The following is a 26384-nucleotide window of genomic DNA, read 5'->3' on the forward strand; positions in this document are numbered from 1 at the left end:
AACCTATAAATTTTCCTTATATATTTTAATTTTAAAGATTAACACAAATAAAATTTATCATTCAAGGATTATTTTAAAAAAACTTAGGAGTTAAAAACAAAAACTGTTCAATTTAAAGGGACGAAAAGACGTCTTATATATTTATTTCACTCATAGGTACTTTTTTTTGACTTTTCATATGTACAAAATTTACTTTTCAGTATGAGAAGTTTCCTCAATTGAGTGATTCAGTGATTGTCCAAATATTCAAAATTTTCTGAATGAGTTTGGATTTGTTTATGTAATGCTAGATCTTGTTTGTTTGCTCCATTTTATTTTACCTTGTGCCTTAATCAATTACTCATTTGCTGGTTAAATAAAAGTTTTACAGTACTAATAAATTTCAACAAAGAATACTCACACAAATCAATGAATTACAATCTCAATGTCAAGAATCCATCATGTTTAAATAAATTTTCCATCCAAAAAAGAAAGAAAAAGGTTCACCCTCTACCTAAAGTTAAGTAGCCTCAACTCTCAATTTAAAAAGAAAGCAACCAATGAAAAACAACCTCTCAATCATGGATTACAAAAAGGAAAAAAAATGTTGAAACAAATATAAACAAATAGAATTGAAGTTAACACTTGGGAAGATCAGCTGGAGGTGGAAGCACCTTCTGATTTGGAAGCTTTCCATCCAAAACAATCCATGCCATCTTAAGACCCCAACTTGTATGGACTTCCAAGTGACAATGCATAAACCATGCCCCTATACACACAAATCAAATTATTCAATGATTCTTTATATATCACCATTTATGAAAATAATGCAAAAGATTTTTTTATAGTAACCCTCGAGTTTCTTATGTTCGGCTTAAAAGTAAGTAAAGTCTGATCAATGATTATTTCAATAAAAGATCGAACTCGGATTTTTTGTTGATGCGAAGTATTAAATTGTATGAATACATTATGATCTAACCTGGATTATCTGCTAGGAATCTGATAGCAACCCAACCACCAGATGGAACACCAACTGTATTCCTTTCAACAGGATCAACAAGATTAAAATTTTGTGGATCTTTATTCGAATCATAGTTACCGAATCCTTGTCCGACAACAAAGAAGTTAAATCCGTGCAAATGTAGAGGGTGACTTTCCACACCAAGAATACTAGTATCTTGCAACACAAGCTCCACACTTGTGTTAAAAGGAAGAACCACAACCTTTGTTCCATTCCCAACCATAGTGTTATTCGGTGGCGTTCCGGTATAGTTAAATGGATTCAAAGGTGTAGTTGGGAAATCAGGAGTGTAAACTCCATTAGATTGTCCAAAGTAATGAGCTTGAAGAAGTGCAGTGGTTGGCATTGTGTAAGAAACATTGTTCACTGATGCTGCAAACATTGTTCCATTGGGACCTTGACATGTTTGGTTTGTGTTACAAGGATTAGTACCTACGCCTACCGTGAAGAAGAAGTGCTTATCGACTTTCTGTGGAACATTAGCTGGAAACTGAGAATTTGCTAAGCTATGAAGTTTGTTGGAGAAATTAGTTGCAAAAGAAGTGTCATTAAGTTGTGGAAGAACAGGTTTGAAAAGTGGGAGATTTTTTAGCGAAGAATTTGAACTTTGAGTGATAATTGTTGTTTCATATTCGACGATTCCAGCTACGGTGGAATTATCAAAAGTTCCTAAGCCGGTTGCATAAGGTCTTGCAAGCATTAAGAATGTTGCATTTGGAAAATATGGTTTTGTTTTGAGAAGAACATTTGTGGTTTGGCCAGGTGCAATAAGGATCGTGTCGGTTTCAAATGGTTTTACATATACTGCATCTGCTTCAACAACAGTGAGAGTGTGATTTGCAATGCTGAAGAATAGTTCATCATTTAGTGCAGCGTTGATGAACCGTAGAAGGTAAGTCTTTCCAGGTTTCACCTTCAACTTAAATGTATCTGCAGAGAATTACATCTGATATTAGCTAGCATGTTTGGTTAAACCGACGAATAAGCAGTTAACGCGTAAGTATTTCTTACCTTTAGCCGAACAATTATAAGTGGTCCGGGAAGTCCGTTAATGGTGTATGCATCAGAAACATTTGGTCCTCCACCAGTTTGAAGGGCTTGTGCAATGATTGCTTCAGTATCTCCATTAAACCATTCCCCTTAAGTTAAACCATAATTAATTTTTAATTAGCATATATAAATTAAGATATTTATATACAGTTCATTAAGTAATTTCATTTCATTACCAAATATGATTGGAACTTCCTTGTGAGGTTTTGCAAAAGGATATTGAACATTTTTCTTGGGAAGAATAATGAGAGGACCATAGAGTGTTGATCTTAGCCAAGATATATGAGCATGCCAAAAGAGTGTTCCTCTTTGGCCTTTGATTGTGTAATTGTAAACATATCTTTGACCTGTTTGGATAGGACATTGTGTCACATATGCTGGCCCATCAGCCCATCCTGATTGAAGCTGTCTAATTCCATGCCTATTTCAATAATACCAAACTTTATTTTTCATTATTTGTGTAAAATTACTTAATCATCTATGGTGTAATGTTGTTTACCAATGAATGGAGATGTTGTTTTGAACATGGTTAACAACTGTTATAACAAGACGGTCGCCTTCTCTTGCGACAATGCGAGGCCCCGGAAACTTGCCATTCACGGTCACCATGCTTTTTTTGTGACACAATCTTGTCACATTTTGATGCCTTATCTGCAATAATTAATATATGACAAAAGTAAAATCAAAACATAAAAGGAAATTAATAGAAAATTAATGGTAGAGAGTGTTTTTGAGGGAGTACATCAAAATGATAGTGTCTGGTTGTGCTAGCAAGTGCAACTTCAAATAAACAAATACTAATCAATGATAAAAATATCACTTTGATTTTAAGTGATGAAAAAATGGAAACACCCATTTTGATATTGAAACTTTTTGAGACTTTGAGTTTGAATGTTTGTTGATGCTATGTTGAAAAAATGTTGGTCTATAAATAGTTGCATGATTAGGTGAATAAAATATAATGTAATATTGAAATATAAGATGAACTCAACATTGTTGTCATTGAACTGTAATAGTAGTTAGAACTACTTTAGAGTGGTGTCAAAGACATCCAATTTCATTTTAACTCCTTCTTGTGCAAGTTAAAATTGCTTAACAATTTTTTAATTATTGTGGTTATTATAGCTGCAAATCTCTTTCATTGTATGTTTCTTATACTTGTTGTGTATGAAAGGTTTCATCTAATTGGAACTCTAGGGAAGATTGAGAGTACATCATTGGTCAAATGTAACTCTCTCAACCACTGTTCTTCTTGTGGCAAAAGTAAGAGGGATCTATCTAATTAATATGTCACTTCAATTTATATTAGTACCATATTTTTGAATGAAATAGAGAATTCAAATGCAAATGAATCGACATTCTTCACCTAGCTAGACATAATGATTATGTTAAAAGAAAAACAATATATGATGATTTAAATTATGTACATGGTTAAGGGGTCATGTGTACTTGTTAGTTTGCTTAAATATGGTGTTAGTTAGGTGATTGGTTAGATCTATATTCAATTATTTCTCATAATTTAAACATTCACATGCATTATTTAGTGCTACATAATTATTTTACAATCATTCCCGAGAAATTTTGAAAAGAGTATAATCCAACTAAGATCAAAATCGAAGGTATAACACAATTCATAAAAAAATACATACCCATCATCATTGTTTTATTTTGGAGATTTATTATTCAAAGGTTTATAGTGTTACACTTTTATCGTTTGGATCGTCAAAATATATTATGAGGAGGGAGATATTGGATTCGGACAAAAATTTGTTTTTTTAGATGCTATGTTTGGGGTTAAAAGAAAATTTAATCGGCATGGGCTTCTCCGATGTCGGTCACTGGATTGGAGATCTTCCATGGTCAACTCTTCTTCCTTGAATGACTCGTTTAACTTCATCCCAACCCCAAGCATATAAAGAAGTTATTTACACAAGCTCTTCAAAATGTGTGTGGCATGTCAACTTCTAATTTTGTCAAATTTTACCTCATAGGTAACCGTCTCTCGATCAAGATATCTAAAGAGGCTTACAAAGCAGACTTGAACGTTGCAGGAATAGTTTACATGGGATATTGATCACTAGTAACTGAAGGCATCATAATTATCTTATATGCTATCTTAAACATTTTTCCTTTTTTTCAATAAAAATAAGCGTGTCTCCATTCATATTTATTGTTATTTAAAAATTGAAAGTATAACAACTACGGTTGTTTCGTTCAAATGTGGTTATATGTTCTATATTTCACTACGGTTGAAGCTTGCAACCGTTGTGAAATTCTCTCCCACAAAATTAGAATATGACAGGTACTTCATTTCGTTTGTAACACATAAGGGTTCCCAAGTGAACGAGATAACGTCGATAGTGAAACCTTCACCATCTTCATTCATTTCTGGAAAAAAATATCATTTATGGAAAGGAAATCGTCATCCTCTTCGAATTACGGTATGTTAGCATTCTCTCTGTGTGATGCTTTTGAAAATGTTTATGTTCTTTGTAAGGGTTATTTACCATTATCTCTCTCTGGCGCTTCTGAATGTATTTGTTTGTCGCTAGGATGTTCTGTGTAATGACATTGTCATGTATATTGTTCATGTTTTATTCAAATTTTGTGAATATGCTTTAGGTTTTGGTGTTGGATATGTTTATGTTTTATTCAGACATTGTAATGCTTTTGAATATGTTTATGTTTTTGTGTTGCCATGTTCATGTTTTATTGAGACATTGTCATATGCATATAATCATATTAGGATATTACGTGTGTAACATTAGGTTGTCATTCACATTATTCTTTTGATATAAATTTCAGAATTTATTATGGATCATGGTTGGATGAAATCCGGTAGATTAGGTGTGGTGTATGAGAAAGGAGTTCTTAAATTCCTTGAATTTGCCAAAAAAATGTTCTTGACAATAATGATATCTTTTATTTTCCTTATGTTATTTGTGGGAATATCAGAAAACGGTCAAAGAAAGAAATATTACATCACCTATGTTGTGATGGAAAATGTCAAAATTATACAACATGGACGTGGTATGGAGAAATGGATAATAATCAAAATGTGACGTCACAATGGGATGAAGAAGATGATGATATGGATGATCGACTAGAATATATGATTCGTGATATTGGAGAATCTCCTTATATGAAAGCTCGTATTTATGATACTTTATGTATCGACAAAGATACGCATTTATATAAGGGGTGCACCAATTTTACATGATTGTCTGTGGTTTTAAAATTCTTTAATCTAAAGGGAAAAAGTGGGCTATTGAATAAAAGTTTCATAGATTTGCTTGATTTTTTGAAACAAATAGAAGATAACAATTTGTCGGATCATTATTGCGAGACCAAGAAGATATTGTGTCCAATGGGTTTGGAGTATGTCAAAATACATGCATGTCCTAATGGTAGAATATTATACAAGAAAGAGTAGGAAAATTTGGATCAATGTATAGAATATGGTGACTCACGCTACAAGTTGAAGAACAACAATGACGATGACAATGACGGTGTTAGTAAGAAGCGTCATCCTACTAAAGTGTTATGGTACTTGCCAATAATTTCGAGGTTAAAGAGACTTTTTTGTAATGCGAATGACACAAAGAATATTAGATGACATGCAAATGAAAGAAATTATGATGGAAACATTCACAGTGGAGTTGACTATTTGCAATGAAAGAAAATTGATTCATTGTTTTCGGATTTTGGCCTTGAGCCAAGAAACCTTAGGCTTGGGCTTTCCACGGATGGAATGAACCCCTTTGGTAACGTGAGCACTAACCATTCTCCATGGCCTATTATTCTCAGGATTTATAACATATCTCCTTGATTATGCATGAAGCGCAAGTATATGATGTTAAGTATGATGATTTATGGACCAAGATAACCTAGAAACGACATAGATTTTTATCTAAGTGCATTAATTGAGGATTTAAAATTTTTGTTCGATAAAGGTGTTGACGTTGATGATGCATATTATGGTGAAGCTTAAGATGTGTGCAATGTTATTTTGCACAATCAACAAATTTCCTGTATATGGTAATTTTCCTGGATATAGTGTCAAAGGACATAAAGTGTGTCCTATATGTGAATCTGATACCTGTTTTAACCAGCTTAAGTTTGGAAAAAAGATTATTTACCTTGGGCATTGAATATTTCTAAAACACAATTATCCTTATTGTAGATTGCAAAAGGCTTTTAACGGAGAGCATGAGTTTGAAAGTGCTCTTAAACCTTTACCTGGAAATGACGTTTATCAACAACAAGAACACCTTAATGTTGTCTTTATAAAGAAAAAAGACGGTCTCATTGAGATAAATATTTGGAAAAAGAGATTGGTGTTCTTTGATCTTTCATATTGGTCTAGATTCGATGTAAGACATTGTCTTGATGTGATACATGTGGAGAAAAATATGCGTGATAGTTTGATAGGAACACTTTTAAACATTTCAGGAAAGACTAAAGATAATATAAGTCCCTTTTAGATATGGTGGAAATGGGTTTACGACAACAGTTGTCTCTAAAAGATAGAGGAAAAAGATTGTATTTGCCTTTGGCATGTGACTGAAGGAGAAGAGCGATCCATAACGCAGCGAAATTTAAAATTTCTCCTTTAGTGATCCTTACGAATGGGCATGATCAGTGATAGAATCGTTATCTTTTATGGAGATTGTAACCTTTGATGCAGATCTACGGAGCTATCACGAATGTTGAACGATGACAATGCCTCTACTCAGTCCACACGAACGAATTCCTTCAATCTCAGTGCTAGCTGCTATGAATGAAGGCTTTGAGTGAGAGAGAGAGAAACGAAATTGCAACTGCACAAATGCTTCTACACAAGGGTTCTATTTATAGAACCACTTGTGTGGGCTGCAAGCTAAAAAAAATCCCACTCAAGTGTATGTGGCCCATATCTTATAATATGCCAAAATCACTTAAGTGCGTGGTGCCTTACCATATTTCGTATTCTACTTAAGTACACCATACCTTACGATGTTCTACAAATCACTTAAGTGCACCGTACATTACGGTATTCCATAGTTACTCTATCTCTCATTAATCCGTCCTTTTGTGTGTGACCCTGTAGGTTTTTCGCGGCATTGACAATTATATTAAATCACGTATTTAACATAATAAACAGTGAACGGTATCTAGCAACACATCACTGCTACCCGTAAGACCCCAATTTTGACCATAAGATCCCTCATGCAATTCCATCATAAGCATAAGCATAAGCATTGGGATCATACCTTGGCATCCTCCTTACCCCTTTTCATTGGGCTTGTTTTGGGAGAGATCACCAAGCACTTTGTGATTATATCATACTTGTATATTATCATTTTACTAACCAAAATACCAAAAATATGTCTTTGTATCCATCTAACTCTTTTGTAGGTAGGGCATGATCTTCTTGATTTATTGATCACATCTAGGGTTTAAGACCCTCATGAACAAAGAGCACAACCAAGAATTGATTCAAGGATGGTTATTGTCATACCCCGATTTTGATCCTGAATTTTTTCAATTTTTGCATACATTCATCGGTATAAAATGGATTTTAATCACTTGACTTTTGTAATATTTCAAATCAAGTTTAAAGCCAAATTTCAATTTAATTTTAATTGTTACCTTTACTAATGATTCAAAACTCTAATTGATTTTAATTTTCAAATAGATGTTAGAATTGATGTCAAAAGTAATCTTAACAAATTATTGGGTTAATTTGATTTTAATTGGGTTTTATACTGATTTTTTATTATTATTTAAATTGATATTTAAATTAGTCTTGGGTTATTTCTAAAAAATCCATTTTATATCCATAAGTACATTTCATAAATTACAAAATCATGTTCCAAATTGCATTTCTCAACATTAAAATATTCAACAATTAATTATAGTGATGTCATAAGTAGTTCTTCATCTCAGAATTCAGAGTAACAGCATATACTGATGACCTTATTGGGATACAACCTCGAGTAGAAGCATTAGAAAGTCTTTTGAAATTAAGCTCAAAGGATGATGATTTCCGAGTTGTAGGTATTTGGGGGATGGCTGGAATCGGAAAGACAACTCTCGCTTTTGTCTTGTATGATAGAATCTCCTATCAGTTTGATGCATGTTGTTTTATTGAGAATGTAAGCAAAATTTATAAAGATGGCGGTGCTACTGCTGTACAAATGCAAGATCCTTCACATAACAACTACATAGATGTTGAATGGTATTTTGGAGTTCTCATTACTCTTTATTACATCCACAAACTTCTTTCAAGTCATGGAATAAGACCAGCGTATGAGATGCTTGAAAGAAAATTGAAGCAAGGGTTTTTTGCAAAATATATGAGTAAAAATGAAGATATTTTGAAAGCAAGGCAACTAATGCACCAAGCCCCAAATTGTCCAAAATGCTAGAAGTATTACTGGAGCATTTCAAAACCAATTAATCCATGTAATACATTACACCTATCTATTACAGATAGGACAAAGAGTGGAAACGGGCTTCCAAAACCAGTCCAAAATGCAAAAGTTGTGGCAAAACGCAGGTAGCAGCAAGCCAAACGGCAATGATGTGAACTCAAATACCAAAACGACAACACCAGCTGCACCCTGCATCCAAACGGCAAATTGCAACAAGCGTAAACAAAAACGTTAGCATAACAGCAGCAAGCCAAATGGAATCACTTGAATTACCGTAAGTGAATGTCGGCATTGTCATTATAGCGAGCACAACTGTGACCCTGCAATATCACAGCAATCCATATTTTGGTTACAAAGGCCACAACAGAAAATTGGAAAGAACATGACAGCATCGAAAAACTCACCGTAACCGCGGATAATCGTTTGGCTCCCCAAGTCCATGCTGTGAGATAAAACTTATAGATGTTCCGGAAGTGAACTATACATCTGATGATCAGCCGAACCCCTGTGGTGAAATTTGCATCAGGGGTCCCATTTTTTTTTTCAAGGATATTACAAAGATGAAGTTCAGACGAGAGAAGTCACTGACGAAGAGGGATGGCTGCATACCGGAGATATTGGAACATGGATAGCTGGCGGTCGTCTCAAAATCATTGATAGGAAGAGGATTATCTTTAAGTTGGCACAAGGCGAGTACATTGCTCCAGAGAAGATAGAAAATGTATATGTCAAATGCAATTTTGTGGCGCAGTGATTTATATACGGCAGCAGCTTTAATTCTTCTTTGGTAGCTGTTGTCTCGGTGGATCCCGATATCATGAAAGCATGAGCTGCTTCACAAGGCATAGTGCATAATGATTTAACACAACTTTGTAATAATCCAAAGCAATCGCCGTTTGTTCACCTGCAACAATCCTTAACAGAATCACATTCAATTTCTAAATCCTGCATGCATGATAATTTAAAAAGAAAATGGATAATGAAACAATCACCAAGAAGCCAATCAGCCTACAACATTCCACTGTAACCTACCTCATGTTAATACCATATAAATCCCTCAACATTTCCCAGCCAATGAAGAATTTCGCTAGCAGCACGAACAATCAGAACAGAGCTGTATCTGAAACGCAGCATATTGATGAGATTATTTGTTACTGAAGCACGACACATGACTGAGGTAGTGATATCAGAAACACATGGCAATGATGAAATGGTCTTGTCTGAAGCACATCCCAGCAGTGAAGTCGTATTGTCGGATTCATAGCGGAACAACGAGGGAACCCATTGGTCGGTCCAGCTCTTTGAAAGATAACCAGAAGAAACCTGTAAAAAGGCCAATGCACCTGTCAACCACAAGAAGCTGCTTCTTTGACTCAAAATGCAAAAAAATTTGAAACACCAACCTTGGGGGATAACCGCAAGGAGAAGGGCTGGTGCTTCAAGAGGGACTGGTGTGGACCACGGAGTTTCTCGGCTACCAAGGTACAAACTGTTGAAAAGGTATCCGTTGTGCTTTGTGATGATATCTTTCAGGGATTCATATTCGACTCACCATCACAAATGTCAAACGGTATCAAGTAGAATACACCGAGCCTCGAGCCAAGTTTTTTTCTGGAAGATTGATAGAAACTGAGTTAGTAAAACTTGTTGTTGGAACTGCAGCAAAAATCAGTGTAAATTACAGAGATGAGTGAAGTAAATAAGGCTACTTGAAAAAAAAGCAAAGGGCAAGACTATAAGTAAACACATGCGAAATGGGGCATAAATAGCTTTGTCTTTCATCCCAGTCCAAGGATGATTCCCCACATTTTTAAACCTGAAGTTCAATATGTTGAACTGTCTATTGAGAAATTCATTCCTCGTCAAAATAATGTGAGACAAGACATCTTCAAATTTCTGCATCGAAAGACAAACTCACTCTTGCTGAAACTGATTTGCTCGAAAAATATTTTCACTCTACTGGAGAAAATAGATGTAGATTGTCTCTTATCGCCTTCCCTCACTTTCAGACATTCCCTTCTAGAGTTCATAAAGTAAAGCATTCCTGTGGAACATTGATGCTTATAGACATGATGCAACGTTTGCAAGGACTGGCAGCATGTCCAGGAGATAGCAAAAATTCTACCCTGCAGGAAGGAAGGTGTTGAGGAAATAGTAAGCCACTTGTCAGTACTGAGCTCGAGGAAGCTAAAAATAACAATGAATCGTGCTCTAGGGATACAATGGGAAGAAATATAGATTCTGAAAAATTGTGTGGAGGTGGATTCCTGTCATTTGGAAATTCAAACAAAAGACTTTGTTGATCTAACTCTACAAGATAATACTTTCTGTGAAACGAGCAAGTGTCAAGAGGAAACAGCTGATGATGATGAGATAAGTCCCGAGACTCCAGATGCTAAGAGGGATTTGTCAAATGAAGGAGCTAATGCCATTTTCCCGTTCCAAGCCATTAACCTGCAGTAACAATAATTACCAAGCCAGTAAGTTCCAGAAATTCCCCAAATTGGAATTGGGACAAAAAGCGATCAGAAAAAGCAAGAACTCAGATTACCTTTCCGGATTATAAGCATTAAAAAGACCACTTGTTTCTGAGCAGCAAAAGCAATCCTGAACCATTCTCCATTGGACCTTTGAGCATCTTTCGAAACCCTAATGTGCAAGAATAAATAGAAAAGCAGAGATCAGTAGAAGGGACAACAAAAAAATTGAAAAAAAGCTAACGGCGAAAATTGAAAAGAAACCCTAATCAATCAGAGGCGAAGAGAGAAGAGGAACCGTTACCTGAACCGTTGAGATATCGCCAAAGGTGAGCTCCCTCTTTTTATTTCATCTATGACTGATTGAGTTTGAATCCGTTCGATGGCAAGCGATGTGAGCGCGAGAAACTTCGTGAGAGAGTGAGACGAAAAATATGCATGCGAGCGAGAGAGACATTGAGACGCAGAGAGTGAACGAAGTGAGACGGAGAGGAGAAGGGTTAGGCTAGTTGAGCTTTTGGTTGAGAGAGTTTCAACGAGATTGAGAAGATGGAGAGCGATACAGAGAGAGTGAGGTTAGCGATGCAGAGGGAGTGAGATTGGGAGGAGAGGATTCGAGAGCTAGAAGACGAAGTCTGTTTTTTTTTCTTTTCTTTTTTAATTTTCTTTCCCTAATTTATTTTAGATAGGATATTTATTTAGATTAGAAATTTAAAAATCATTTTAGTTTAGACTTTTTTTTTTTAAATAATGTTAGTTTAGATTTTTTTAAAATCATTTTAGTTTAGACCTTTTTTAAAAAATAATTTTAGTTTAGATTTTTTAAAATAATGTTAGTTTAGATTTTTTTAAAATCATTTTAGTTTAGATTTTTTAAAATAATTTTAGTTTAGATTTTTAAAATAATATTAGTTTAGATCTTGTAGGATATAGTTAGAATTTTTAAATTAGATTTAGGCTTAGAGTAAAATACTAATTAATTAGTTTTTTTATTTTGTTAGGTTTAATTAGGGTAGTCCACTAGCTTTTTTATTATTAGTTTTTTCTATTTTTATTCTTTACCTTAGTTTATATATTTAAATTAGTACTAAAATATCAATTAGTTGTTAAGTGGCCTGGTGGGGAGGAGTGGTGTTTAGGTCTTTAGTGTAGTGGGTTCGATACTCCTAGGTGTAGTTTTTCATTCTTTTAATTTTTTTTTTATGCTTTATTATTTATATTTCTTTTTTTATTTATTGTTTAATAATATGATTTGTTTTTTTTCTTTTAATTGCATCATACATGCAAAACCATTTTTAAAAAACAAAAAAAATCATATTTTCTCGATTTAATATCGAGCCCCTTTTTCAAACCCTTGTAAGTCGATTGCTTTTTTAAGCATCGCCGCCAACCTCACATAGCTTACTCTTGAGCTTTCTTACAATGAGCCGGTTCTCTTGCACTTACACTCATGCATTATTTATTTGGGTCCGATTTTATTTATTTCATGATTGTGTAACCCCCATTTGACAAATGTACCCCACTCCCCCAATGTGTAATAATTTTGTGATTTTTATTTCTTTTATTGTTTGGTTGTTTAATTAGATACTAACACAAGATTAAAACCAACAAATTTCAAAAATACAAAAATATGACTCGATTCAACGTCGAGTACTTTCTCAATAAACGAACCAATTCATTTCTCCCTCCTATTTCCATCCCACTTCAAAACTTCATCAAATGCTTGATCCAACGTCAAGCCTTTTTCATAATAAAAACTCAAAAGCATTAATTCATATTCAAGACCTTTTCAATAAAGATGGAAATGGAACGTGGTGTATACCGCGCACTCCTGAGGTTAAGATTCGAGACGTATGCCTCGCCAATCTTAACTCTCGCCATCGTCTAAAATTGCCAATATGGTTTCGTCAAACCCTTTCTCAATAAAAACCAAAATAACTAATTCTTACTTAAACACTTTTTCAAAGGTGGAAATGGAACATGGTGTATACCATGCACTCCTGAGGTTAAGATTCGAGACGTATGCCTCGCCAATCTTAACTCTCGCCATCATCTAAAATCGTTAATGCGGTTTCGTCAAACCCTTTCTCAATCAAATTCTAAAATACCTAATCTTTATTAAACATCTTTGCAAATAAGATGGAAATGGAACATGGTGTATACCATGCACTCCTGAGGCTAGGATTCGAGATGTATATCTCGCTCATCCAAGTTCTCGCCATCACTCAAAATACATCCAACCAATCAAACTCTTTTCTCGCCGCCGTGCGATTAATCAAAAGTCTTTTTCATAAACGAAAGATATATTGTCCTAAGAGATGCAAACAATGTTTCAGCCACGATTGTTGAGTAGAGATAAATGACGCTTTTCCGAATGTAGATTTATAAATCCGTTCGATGTGTGGTATGCGTCCACTCCTCTTCTGTTTTGGGTAAAACAATGTTTTCGTCGATTAATACAGTATAGCTTTTGCTAAAATCGACCAACAAACAAACATTTTTCTACCCAGAACTACGTAAGCCTTGATTTCTCTTTTGAGATACGTAGGAGCAGGATTCGTAAATCTTGTCAGGCCCACTAATAAAAAGCTTAGGTTTAGTCCTTCGTCAAAATCCAAAAACATTTCTTCTCTCTTCTATTCTTTCTTTCCTACCTAATAATTTGAAAAGCCTAACATTTCAAACTAACACTAACGCACACAATTGACCTAATGGTTCCCGTTGAGTACAACGGACGTGAGGGGTGCTAATACCTTCCCCTTGCGTAATCGACTCCCGAACCCTGATATTGGTTGCGATGACCATATCTTATCCTTTTATTTGTCTTGGGTTTTATCGATATTTCCCCTTTCCTTTTTAGGAATAAATAAAGTTCGGTGGCGACTCTGTTCAGTCCATCATTGCGAGCGTGCGATCGCGCTTCGCTTTGAAGTCGTATCCCCATTTTTTCGAGGTGCGACAGATGGCGACTCTGCTGGGGATACCATTCCCTAAGTGAGTCAAGCCTAGTTAGGACGTTTGTGTGCCTTTGTTTGTTTAATTGTGTGGCTTTTCCTTATTTATTGCTTTTAATATCTTTATTGTTATATTGATATCTGTTGTATATTGGTTCTATTGTGATTGTTGGTACTTGGGTATTTGATTGCAAACCATGTGGGAAAGACTCTACACCCGAGTCTAGAGTGAAAAAACATAAGATAGGACGATGGTTGAGTAGTACGGACTCCCGAGGTGTATACTTCGTAAGAGTCGGTACGAGAACCTCACTTAGAGTAGATCCTTTTGCAAATATTGTCGCCCGAGGTGTATACCTCGTAAGCGCCGATGTTTCAAAGGGGTCCATGACTCTAAGGACCTTTTAGAACATTAAACCTTTGGCCAACTAGAAATGATGGTTGCGTAGTATGGATTCCCGAGGTGTATGCTTCGTAAGAATCGATACGAGAACCTCGCTCAGAATAGATTCCCTAGATGGAGTTGATGACCGGAAAGTATTTTCCGTAAGCGTCAAACAGTCTTTTGAATCCAGGACTCTGAGTACCCTGTCTAGAACCCAGTCGATGGTTACGTAGTACGGACTCGCGAGGTGTATGCTTCGTAAGAGTCGGTACGAGAACCTCACCCAGAATAGATTCCCTTGATGGAGTTGACGACCGGGAAGTATTTCCCGTAAGCGTCAAACAGTCTTGTGAATCAATGACTCTGGGGATCCTTTGTAACAAAGCCCTAGATCATACCCGGTGAGAACCCCGTTTTGGAAAGCAATCAAATTTATCCATACCTCGAACCGTTGAACCTATCCAAAAAAAATAAAAAAATAAAAAAAGGCATTGCATCCATTCATTCATTGCATATGCATAAAAAGCAAAACTCTTAGTTGTTTCGCATTATTTCAGGAATCCAAGACTTGTTAGCAAGATGAATCCTGAGAGAAGGGTTACTTTTCAGTTCAAATACAAGAACGTGGACCTTACCAGCCTACAGAAGTTGAGTGCTAAAGTAACACCCCTCAAACTCAACAGCTTCGTACAAAACTATGGAAGAATTCTTGACATCCTAAATGAGAAGATGGACATGATGACCGCAGTGACTATCGCTCAGTTCTATGATCCACCTCTCCGTTGTTTCACATTTTCTGACTTCCAGTTGGCTCCTACCTTGGAGGAAGTTGAGAGGATCATAGGCCGGAACTTGAAGGACCATAACCCATTTCCTAAGCTCGATGAAGATATCCCTCCCGAGAGAATAGCTTCAGCGTTGGGTCTGAAAGTTTCCGAAGTAGTGGATAATTGGGATGTGAAAGGACCTTTCAGTGGTTTCTCTAGGAAGTTCTTGGAAGATCAGGCCAAGAAGATGGAAAAAGAAGGGAATTGGGAAGCCTTTTATGCTGTGTTAGCCGTGTTGGTATATGGGATAGTCCTCTTCCCAAATATTGACCATTTTGTGGACCACCTGGCGGTGAGAATTTTCTTCTCTGGTAACCCTGTACCGTTCCTCTTGGCAGATCTCTACTACACTCTCCATGATCTTCATGAGAGGAAGGGAGGAATCATCTTGTGTTGTGCACAGTTGTTACATGCTTGGTTCAGATCCCACATGCCTGAAGAAGGTCCTTTTGTCTCCAAAGAACTTAAGCCTTTCCAGAAGTTGGCTTCCCTCACCTCCAGTCACGTTAAGTGGTATATCCGAGATTGGGAAACCGAGAATGTGATTGTCAGCATTGGAGACTTCCCTAATGTGTCGTTAATAGGAACCAAGGGTTGCATTAACTATAACCCCATGTTATCTCTGAGGCAGCATGGGTATCCTATGAATGGCCCTCCAAAAGTTGAAGCTCTAGAGCCTTTCATCCTACATGGTGTTGAAATGGATCATCCCATGGTGAAAAAGATCAAGAGGTCTTGGCAGGCAGTTATCAGAAAAGGTAAGGAGTTGGGTAGGAGAAATGTCATTGCCCAAGAGCCTTACATTTGTTGGGTTAGAGAGAGGGTTCAGATAATTAAACTCCCGTATCCATTTGATCCTTCTATCTATCCAGTGATTCCTGAGCCAGAGCCCATATTACCTGAAGATGTGGAGAAGCTCAACAATCGTATCAAGGAGTTGGAATTGGAAAATGCTGATTTGAGAATCAGGCTTGGCCGAGTCTCGGTGGAGAATGGGAACTTGAAAGACGATCAACAAAAGAAGGACAAAGAGCTTGAAGTCTCCAACAAAAGAGCTAGAGAGTCTGAAGCCAGGAGAGAAAAGTTTGGACAAGCACTCTTTAGCACTAAGTCTGTGTTCAAATCAAAGGAAGAGGAGTTGGATAGAGCTTTACTCCGGATTCAAAAGCTCAACAAGACTTTGGAGCTGACCCTTGAGATGAAAAGGGAAGCACGGTTGATTTCTGAGATTCGTACTCGTGAATTGGAGAATACAATTCAGAAGTACAAGGATGCTCTAGAACGTGAGAAGCTGAAGACCGAAGAGTCAGAGAGAGTGTGCACACGGTTGAAGCATCATTTGGATCGAGCCGATGCTAGAATCCAAGCACTTGAAGGTGGGGATCAGGATGCTGCCTATATGGTGTTGCTGAATGAATGCAGATATTGGAGGAACCTCTATAGGGACATAGAGGCGACTAAGGCTGAAGATGTGCGCATTATCCAAGATCTCCAAGGGCTCTACACTGAGTGGAAGGGCAAATTTTTGAAGTTGTCCGGATTTGCGAGTTCCATCATGCGTGAGCTACCTGAGAAGCTGCAAGAAGCTGATTGGTGCATGTGTCCAGAGAACACACCGCATCAAGTCTATAATTTCATTAAGTTTTGTAAGGCAATGTTAGAAGGGTTAACTACCGACCTTGCTACGGTTCGGAAAGCCCATAAACCATGAGCACGTTGTTTGTATTTGAACTTGAATATGAGATTAATGAAAAATCGCTTTTGAGATTCGTTTTATTGTGTTTCATTGCCTTATTATTTTAAATATTTGCAAACAAGTGTTGTGACATTTTGAAATGAATGATTGAAACTAACCAAGAGTTTTGCAAACAAAATGCATCCATACATGCATTCATGCATTTTTCAAAACAGAGTCTCATTCTGTCCTTTCTTCCTCCAGTTTCACGCTGAATTTTCAACACCAATACAATACTCGTGCCCGAGCTCGTCAAAGGATGGCAGATCAAGAGCATGAATTGGAGCGAGTGAGCTCAGAGCTCGAAGACCTGCGTGGAAACATGGGGCAGGTCATGGAGATATTACAGGTCATCAGGGCAAAGCTAGACACCCAAACCACGGTTGTTTCTGAAATCGCAGGTCCAACGATTGAACCCCAACCTGCGCGGGCGGTACCAACAACCTGGCCCACCTATGGTTTACCTCCTGGTTTCACTCCTGCAGTTGAAGGTGCCCCTGGTTTTGCACCATCTGCTCAGCAGACAGCTCCTTTACCGACCATCAATGAAAACCATCCGGTGGTTCACACGTTCGCACCTCCTCTCGTTCGTGCACACGTGCAACCCTACTTTGAGGACCAACAACACGCCCCAGACTTTTCAGATGAAGATGAGGAAAGGCAGGAGGACCTAAGAGGGATGAAGGAGAACTACCAGCTGCTTGAGAAGAGATTGAGGGCTATGGAAGGTGACCAAGTTTTTGGTGCTACAGCTAAGGAGATGTGCCTGGTGTCCGGTCTTGTGATCCCAGCAAAGTTCAGGACCCCAGATTTCGATAAGTATGAGGGCCACTCGTGTCCTAAGAGTCACCTCATTATGTACTATCGAAAAATGGCTGCGCATGTAGAGGATGACAAGCTCATGATACATTGCTTCCAGGATAGCCTGAGGGGTGCTCCCTCCAAGTGGTACCTAAGCCTGGATCAGAGTAGGATTCGGTGTTTCCAGGACTTATCTGATGCCTTCATCCAACACTACAAGTATAACATGGATATGGCCCCGGATAGGAGACAACTACTCAGTATGTCCCAGAAAGACAAGGAGTCTTTTAAGGAATACGCGCAAAGATGGAGGGAAGTGGCCTCGCAAGTCGAACCACCTCTGGCTGAGAAGGAATTAGCGGATTGGTTCATGGATACAGTTAAACCTGTGTTCTATGAAAGAATGGTAAGTAGCGTATCTGCAAGTTTCTCTGACCTGGTCGCTGTAGGCATAAAGGTCGAACTTGGATTAAAGAATGGAAAGATGACGACTACCTCTGAAACATCTGGTGGTAATGCCAAAAAGTTTCCTGGAGGATTTCAAAGAAAGAAGGAGGGGGATACGAATGCAGTGTCGACCAGCCAAAGAAGAAGTCATTCATGGAAGAAACAACACCAATTTTCTCAACAACAACCAGCTTATCCAGTACAATATGTCCAACAACCTTATGTGGCAGCTGTCACGCCAAATTTTAACCAACCACAAGCTTCAGTTTATCAACCTGTTCCTGCTCAACAAGCGCCGATATATCAGCAAGCGCCCGCGCCACCTGCTTATCAACAGCCAAGGGCACAGGCTCCTCGACCACAAAATCCTCCAAATCAAAATAGGGTGCCAAGAAATAGAGTTTCGTTTGCTTCAATCCCTATGACATACACTGAATTGTACCCATCATTGCTACAAAAAGGTTTAGTGACGCCCAGATCTTTGGGTCCTCCACCAAATCCTTTACCTCCGTGGTACAATCCAGATGCTCATTGTCCTTTCCATGGGGGTGCCCCTGGACATGATTTAGAAGGATGTTATGCTTTAAAGCATATTGTGCGAGACCTGGTTGAAAAGAAGATTCTGTCGTTTCGAGACGTCGGACCCAATGTCAAGAACAACCCTTTGCCAGCACATGGTGATGTCAATGCCGTTGAAGATGCTTCTGATGTGTGTGTAATCAAGAATGTGGAAGATGTTAAAACTCCGCTGCTAGCGCTTCATGCAGGATTGGTGAGGGCTAGATTGATTGATACTTGTCACGATAGTTGTGAGGAATGTGCCATTCAGCCGAAAGGATGTAAAGTGGTACGAAATGACATTCAGAATTTGATGAATCAAGGCATTTTGCAAATTTGTGGTCCGACAACGAATGAGGAGATTTCGGTCATTGAACCTGTTTTTAACATACCAGAACCATTTGAAGTAACTTATCACAGGAGAGATGTTGTTCACCCATCACCTGTAGTGGTTTGCATGCCTACCCCATTTCCTTTTGAAAGTACCAAGGCAGTACCGTGGAAGTACGGCATAACAATGGTAGATGGAGTGGTAGATGGAAAACCTGAGGCCACTGAAAGTAAGAAAGGTGTGGAGAATGTTGACACCGACATCACCAATATAGCAGGAACAAGCAGAATGACCCGTAGTGGTCGGATTTATACTCCCAATTTTGATGTGAACCCTCAAGAGCCAGCAAGGGGAACTACAAATGTAAATCCTACCCCAGAACGTGGAGGGGCACAGCCGGCTGTACAAACAGATGAAGCAAGTGAGTTCTTAAGGATAATAAAGAAATCTGATTACAAGATAGTTGATCAATTGCATCAAACGCCATCAAAAATATCTATCTTGTCCTTGCTTCTGAATTCCGAAGCTCATAGGGAGGCTCTACTAAAAGTGCTTGCTCAGGCTCATGTTACCCAGGATATAACGGTCGGCCAATTCGATGGAGTGGTCGCCAATATCACAGCCTGCAACACTCTAAGCTTCAGTAATGAAGAGCTGCCCAAAGAGGGGAAGAATCACAACCGCGCCTTGCATGTATCCATAAAGTGCCAAGAAGATGCTCTGGCCAGAGTTTTAGTTGACACTGGATCATCCCTCAATGTTCTACCAAAGAGGGCACTTTCTAAACTGTCTTACCAAGGTTCGGAGTTGAAACCTAGTGCGCTTGTGGTGAAAGCATTTGATGGTTCACGGAGGACAGTAGTGGGGGAGGTAGAATTACCGATACAGATTGGACCGCATGTATTCCCCATTAATTTCCAAGTCATGGACATAAATCCAGCTTATAACTGCCTGTTGGGACGTCCATGGATACATGCTGCTGGGGCAGTAACTTCTACTCTGCATCAAAAGATGAAGTTCGTTGTCGATAACAAACTCGTTATTGTCTCAGGTGAAGAGGACTTCATCATCAGTCAACTCTCCTCTTTCCGTTATATTGAGGCTGATGAGGATGCCTTAGAAACTTCTTTTCAAGCCCTTGAAATATCCAATGCTACACTTGAAGAGGTTAAGGATCCTGTTGAGAAAGCTAGTTTGTCATTCGCTTCTTTGAAGAGTGCAAAATCAGCAGTTGAAAGTGGAGGCCCTGCAGGTTGGGGGCAGGTTATCAACGTCAACGAGAAGAATGACCGTTTTGGTTTGGGGTACAAGCCTTCTGCTAATGGAGGAGCCCTGGTCCCTGCAAAGGACCGTGTGCGGAGCATTCAAGAAGTTTTCCTGAGCAAAGGATTTATCCATGGAGAACAAGTTGGTGCAGTGGAAGATGACACTGAAGATGAGGAAGCATCGAATCTGATATACCGGTGTGAAGCAGCCCTAACAAACTGGGAAGCGGTTGAGATTCCGGAAGTTTTTCCTGTGTCAAAGTAATTGTTGTTTTCCTTTGTGTGTTTTTGAAAATCCTTAGCTCTGCCCAAGGCTAATGGATCATTTGTAGGGCCCCTTTTGAATTTCAAAAAAAATCATTATGACAAATAAAGTGCATTTTGTTCAAATTCTTGTCGTTCATTTATCTGTTGTTTTTCTTAAAATGGCAATCCTTTCAAAAACTACAAAAATATTTTTTTACTTTCTTTTGCATGTTATTTCCATTTATCTAAAAAACATCATTAAAAAACATGCAGAATAATCAATAAACCGGTTGAATTCGATGACCCCGCTACTTCCTATAATTTTGAACTCCCCATTTACCAAGCGGAAGAGGAGAGTGAGGAAGATTGTGATTTCCCTGAAGAACTGGAAAGGATGCTCGAGCACGAGTCAAAGGCCCTTCAGCCACATCAAGAACCAGTGGAAACAATCAACCTTGGCACCGAGGAAGACAAGAAAGAGGTCAAAGTCGGGACTACGCTTGAGGCAAGCATCAAGGAAAGATTGATCAAGTTGCTACATGAATATGTAGATGTATTTGCTTGGTCATATCAGGATATGCCAGGTTTAGATACTGACATTGTTGTCCACAAGATACCACTACAGCCAGATTGTCCGCCAGTGAAGCAGAAGCTCCGAAGAGCAAGACCCGACATGGCTCTAAAGATTTGTGACGAGGTGAAACGTCAATTTGATGCCGGTTTTCTAGCAGTTGCAAAGTACCCTCAATGGGTAGCCAACATTGTGCCAGTACCCAAAAAGGATGGCAAGGTCAGGATGTGCGTTGATTATAGGGATTTAAACAAAGCTAGTCCAAAGGACGATTTCCCCCTGCCACATATTGACACGCTGGTAGACAACACTGCTAGGTTCGCAGTCTTCTCCTTTATGGACGGATTCTCGGGTTATAATCAAATCAAGATGGATCCAGAGGACATGGAAAAGACCACATTCATCACCCCTTGGGGAACATTTTGCTACAAGGTAATGCCATTCGGTCTCAAAAATGCTGGGGCAACTTACCAAAGAGCAATGGTCACTCTTTTCCATGATATGATGCATAAGGAAATTGAGGTCTATGTGGATGATATGATTGCAAAATCTCAAAGTGAAGAGGATCATATAGACCACTTGCAGAAGCTGTTTGAGCGTCTTCGGAAATTTCGACTACGACTGAATCCTGCTAAATGCACCTTCGGTGTCCGATCCGGAAAGTTGCTTGGTTTCATTGTTAGCCAACGAGGAATCGAGGTGGACCCTGACAAAGTCCGAGCTATACAAGAGATGCCTGCTCCATGCACCGAGCGAGAGGTTAGAGGCTTCCTGGGACGTTTGAATTATATCTCAAGGTTTATCTCACATATGACGGCCACATGTGAGCCTATCTTCAAATTGCTTCGAAAAGATCAAGCAGTTGAATGGAATTCTGATTGCCAAATGGCTTTTGAGAGGGTCGGACAATACCTGCAAGAGCCCCCTATTCTAATTCCACCTGTTCAGGGGAGACCACTCTTTATGTACTTAACTGTTCTTGAAAAGTCAATGGGATGTGTGTTGGGACAACATGACGAAACTGGTCGAAAGGAACATGCTATCTACTATCTAAGTAAGAGATTTACCGATTGTGAAACCCGATATTCACTCTTGGAGAAAACTTGTTGTGCTTTAGCATGGGCCGCTCGTCGTCTAAGACAATACATGATTTGCCACACTACTTTGTTGATCTCCAAAATGGATCCAATAAAGTACATCTTTGAAAAGCCTGCTTTGACTGGAAGACTCGCCCGTTGGCAGATGTTACTATCTGAGTATGACATCCAATATGTGTCTCAGAAAGCCATCAAAGGAAGTGTGTTGTCTGATTACTTGGCAAACCAGCCCGTTGAAGATTACCAGTCGTTGAAGTTTGACTTCCCGGATGAAGACATCATGGTAGTGAAAGACTGTGAAATCCCAGGACCTGATGAAGGACCTGAACCCGGGTCTCGGTGGAAGCTCATGTTTGATGGTTCCTCCAACTACATGGGGCATGGCGTAGGAGCTGTCCTGTTAAATCCAAATGGTGGATATACTCCTTTCACGGCAAGGTTGTGTTTTGATTGCACGAACAATATAGCAGAATATGAGGCGTGCATCCTAGGCATTGAAGCAGCAATTGATCTCCGAATCAAAATCCTTGAAGTATGTGGAGATTCAGCCTTGGTGATATACCAAGTCAAGGGCGAATGGGAAACCCGTGATACCAAGTTGATCCCATATCGTGCCCATGTCATGGAATTGATAAAATACTTTGACGAGATCACTTTCCGTCATATCCCGAGAACTGAGAATCAAATTGCCGATGCTTTGGCTATGTTGGCTTCAATGTACCAAGTCAGATTCCATAATGAAGCACCTCTCATTCAAATCGAGCGGAAAGTTGAGCCTGCCTACTGCCAGTCAGTTGAAGAGGAAGCCGATGGTAAACCCTGGTTTCACGACATCAAATGCTTTTTGCAAAATCAAGAATATCCAACAGATGCCACAACCCTTGACAAGAAAACATTGAGGAAGTTAGCATCCAAATTCTTCTTAAGCAATGGTGTGTTGTACAAGAGAAATCACGACATGATTCTGCTCAGATGCGTGGATGAACGTGAAGCGGACATGTTGATCAAGGAGATTCATGAAGGATCCTTTGGAACTCATGCCAATGGGCATGCCATGGCCAAGAAGATTTTGAGAGCTGGTTATTACTGGTTGACCATGGAATCCGACTGCTTCAATTATGCTAGAAAATGTCATAAATGCCAAATCTATGCCGACAAGGTACACGTGCCTCCAACCCTACTCAATGTTTTGACGTCGCCTTGGCCCTTCTCAATGTGGGGCATCGACATGATTGGCGCCATCGAGCCTAAAGCTTCCAATGGTCACCGCTTCATCCTGGTCGCCATTGATTACTTTACCAAATGGGTAGAAGCCGCCTCTTATGCTAATGTGACAAAACAAGTGGTTGCACGGTTTCTCAAGAAAGAGATCATTTGCCGTTATGGAATTCCAAGCCGGATCATCACAGATAATGGGACGAATCTGAACAATAAGACCATGAAAGAATTATGCGAGAGTTTCAAGATTGAGCACCATAACTCTTCACCATATCGTCCAAAGATGAATGGCGCTGTTGAAGCCGCTAACAAAAACATCAAGAAGATCCTGCAGAAAATGGTGAAAACCTATAAGGATTGGCACGAAATGCTACCTTTCGCACTGCATGGATACCGGACTTCCGTCCGCACTTCAACAGGGGCAACCCCATTCTCTTTGGTATATGGGATGGAAGCAGTTCTCCCAATTGAAGTAGAGATACCTTCAATGAGAATCTTGATGGAGACCAAGCTAGAAGAGGCTGAGTGGATTCAAAATAGATTTGATCAGTTGAACCTCATAGATGAGAAGCGATTGACTTCTTTGTGCCATGGACAATTATACCAGAAACGGCTTAAAAGGGCTTTTGACAAGAAAGTACGTGTTCGGGAATTCAGAGAAGGAGACCTCGTGCTTAAGAAGATCCTGCCAATACACAAAGACTCACGTGGGAAGTGGACTCCCAATTATGAAGGCCCATATGTTGTAAAGAAAGTTTTCTCCGGAGGAGCCTTGATTCTCACAACTATGGATGGTGAAGAACTCTCACACCCCGTGAACTCTGATGCAGTTAAAAAATACTATGCCTAACAAAAACCCGCTAAATCGAAAACCTGAAAGGGCGATTTAGGCAAAAAAGGGTATCCCGGTGGACTGAAAACCCGAAAGGGCGGTCCAGGCAAAAGTTAGGGATGAATAAAAATTGGTAGCTCGCTAAGTTGAAAACCTGAAAAGGCGACTTAGGCAAAAAAGAGCGTCCCGGTGGATTGAAAACCCGAAAGGGCGATCCAGGCAAAAGTTAGGGGCACAAGGCATAAACTGCATCAGTTGTTACTAATTTACACCGAAGAATTTGAGGTGGAAGATTAATCCAGTCACTCCCCTTAGAAGCAAGGTTTTTGGGGGAATCATACCTATTAAGGATGTTAGTGGTCACTGAATTCAATGTAAACCTTTCCTTATTGCCATTTTCAAAAAAAAATTTTGTAACACTCTATGGAGCTACGCCATTGGTGTGCTACCATTCTTGAATAAAATACCAGTTTTCCCAATCATTGTTAATTTGTGTTCATCTATACTTTCTTTGTTATGCAAAATGTCATTTATTTGTTAATAATGAAATTTTGAAACTTGAAAAAGAATTTGAAACTTAGAACAAATTTACTTTGATACATGTGAAAATCGAGGGAAAATCATTTGTTTCCCCGAAAGGCTCAAAGTTTGCATAAATGCTCCAGGATCACCAACAAAAGTCCCCATGGAATACAACTTGTGAATCCTCTAGGAGGATGGACCTTTGGTTATTTATAACTGTCACTCATGATAGTTGCTCCTATGGATGCGCCTGTTGATTGTACGAGTATGAGTTATTGGTGTTGAGGAATCAGAATCTCTGTCCCTACAAACACCCAGTCTGCCAAGTGTCAGCATCCTCAAAATCATGATCATTCATATATCATGCATAAAAGGAAATTCAAATCATGCATAGCCGAAATGTACTTCGTGCTCATTTTCCATTGACCCAGGTCTTGTTGTCGATCCTAGATCCTTTGACCTCTAATTCCAGTTTGTATTTGTTGCCCTTAAACCAACATCCGGTTTTCGCAGTCATTTTCAAGTCCAATTGTTGTTGGCAAAATCCGTTAAAAGCTGGTTGTAGTCCATTGCTTACGGTCAGAGTCCAATTGTTGTTATTCCGGGGTCAGGTCATCCTTGAACCTACTCTGAAGATTCTTTGTTCAATCCTATTCAGGTCATGTACGAACCTGTCATTGAACCTTTTTATTCCGGGGTCCGGTCATGCTTGAACCTACTCTGAAGATTCTTTGTTCAATCCTATTCAGGTCATGTACGAACCTGTCATTGAACCTTTTTATTCCGGGGTCCGGTCATGCTTGAACCTACTCTGAAGATTCTTTGTTCAATCCTATTCAGGTCATGTATGAACCTGTCATTGAACCTTTTTATTCCGGGGTCCGGTCATGCTTGAACCTACTCTGAAGATTCTTTGTTCAATCCTATTCAGGTCATGTATGAACCTGTCATTGAACCTTTTTATTCCGGGGTCCGGTCATGCTTGAACCTACTCTGAAGATTCTTTGTTCAATCCTATTCAGGTCATGTACGAACCTGTCATTGAACCTTTTTATTCCGGGGTCCGGTCATGCTTGAACCTACTCTGAAGATTCTTTGTTCAATCCTATTCAGGTCATGTACGAACCTGTCATTGAACCTTTTTATTCCGGGGTCCGGTCATGCTTGAACCTACTCTGAAGATTCTTTGTTCAATCCTATTCAGGTCATGTATGAACCTGTCATTGAACCTTTTTATTCCGGGGTCCGGTCATGCTTGAACCTACTCTGAAGATTCTTTGTTCAATCCTATTCAGGTCATGTATGAACCTGTCATTGAACCTTTTTGTTCCGGGGTCCGGTCATACTTGAACCTACTCTGAAGATTCTTTGTTCAATCCTATTCAGGTCATGTATGAACCTGTCATTGAACCTTTTTATTCCGGTGTCAGGTCATACTTGAACCTATACTGAAGTTTTTTCTCTATTTGTTCAATACCATTCAGGTCATGTATGAACCTGTTGTTGAACCCTTATTCCGGTGTCAGGTCATACATGAACCTGTTCTGAAGAGTTTTCTCCTTGATTATTCCCCAGCATTGTCAGGTCATATTTGAACCTGTTTTGTGGTGTCTGAACCTGTCATAGCATCTTTTTCTTCATTCGGTTGTATT

General features: G+C 38.9%; 1 protein-coding gene, 1 long non-coding RNA gene and 1 pseudogene across 2 annotated transcripts; 1 reads left to right on the forward strand and 2 right to left on the reverse strand.

Moving 5' to 3' along the window:
• Positions 1-396: 396 nt before the first annotated feature.
• On the reverse strand, positions 397-2949 carry LOC127127648 (laccase-17-like; annotated as a pseudogene).
• A 5741-nt stretch (positions 2950-8690) lies between these two features.
• On the reverse strand, positions 8691-9219 carry LOC127127649 (uncharacterized). The gene is made up of 3 exons (XR_007805392.1): positions 9076-9219; positions 8871-8971; positions 8691-8786 (listed from the first exon to the last, which is right to left on the reverse strand). It is a non-coding gene; the product is annotated as an uncharacterized LOC127127649 (long non-coding RNA).
• A 6320-nt stretch (positions 9220-15539) lies between these two features.
• LOC127131270 (uncharacterized) lies at positions 15540-24216 on the forward strand (the record flags this gene model as incomplete). The annotated part of the gene is made up of 8 exons (XM_051060199.1): positions 15540-16755; positions 17246-17905; positions 18695-19402; positions 20102-20244; positions 20959-22518; positions 22594-23239; positions 23342-23705; positions 23814-24216. Coding segments are annotated over exons 1-8 (5700 nt in total), but the record flags the coding sequence as incomplete, so codon positions are not given.
• Positions 24217-26384: the final 2168 nt, after the last annotated feature.

Source organism: Lathyrus oleraceus, chromosome 3 (assembly GCF_024323335.1).
Source record: "Lathyrus oleraceus cultivar Zhongwan6 chromosome 3, CAAS_Psat_ZW6_1.0, whole genome shotgun sequence".
NCBI lineage: Eukaryota > Viridiplantae > Streptophyta > Magnoliopsida > Fabales > Fabaceae > Lathyrus > Lathyrus oleraceus.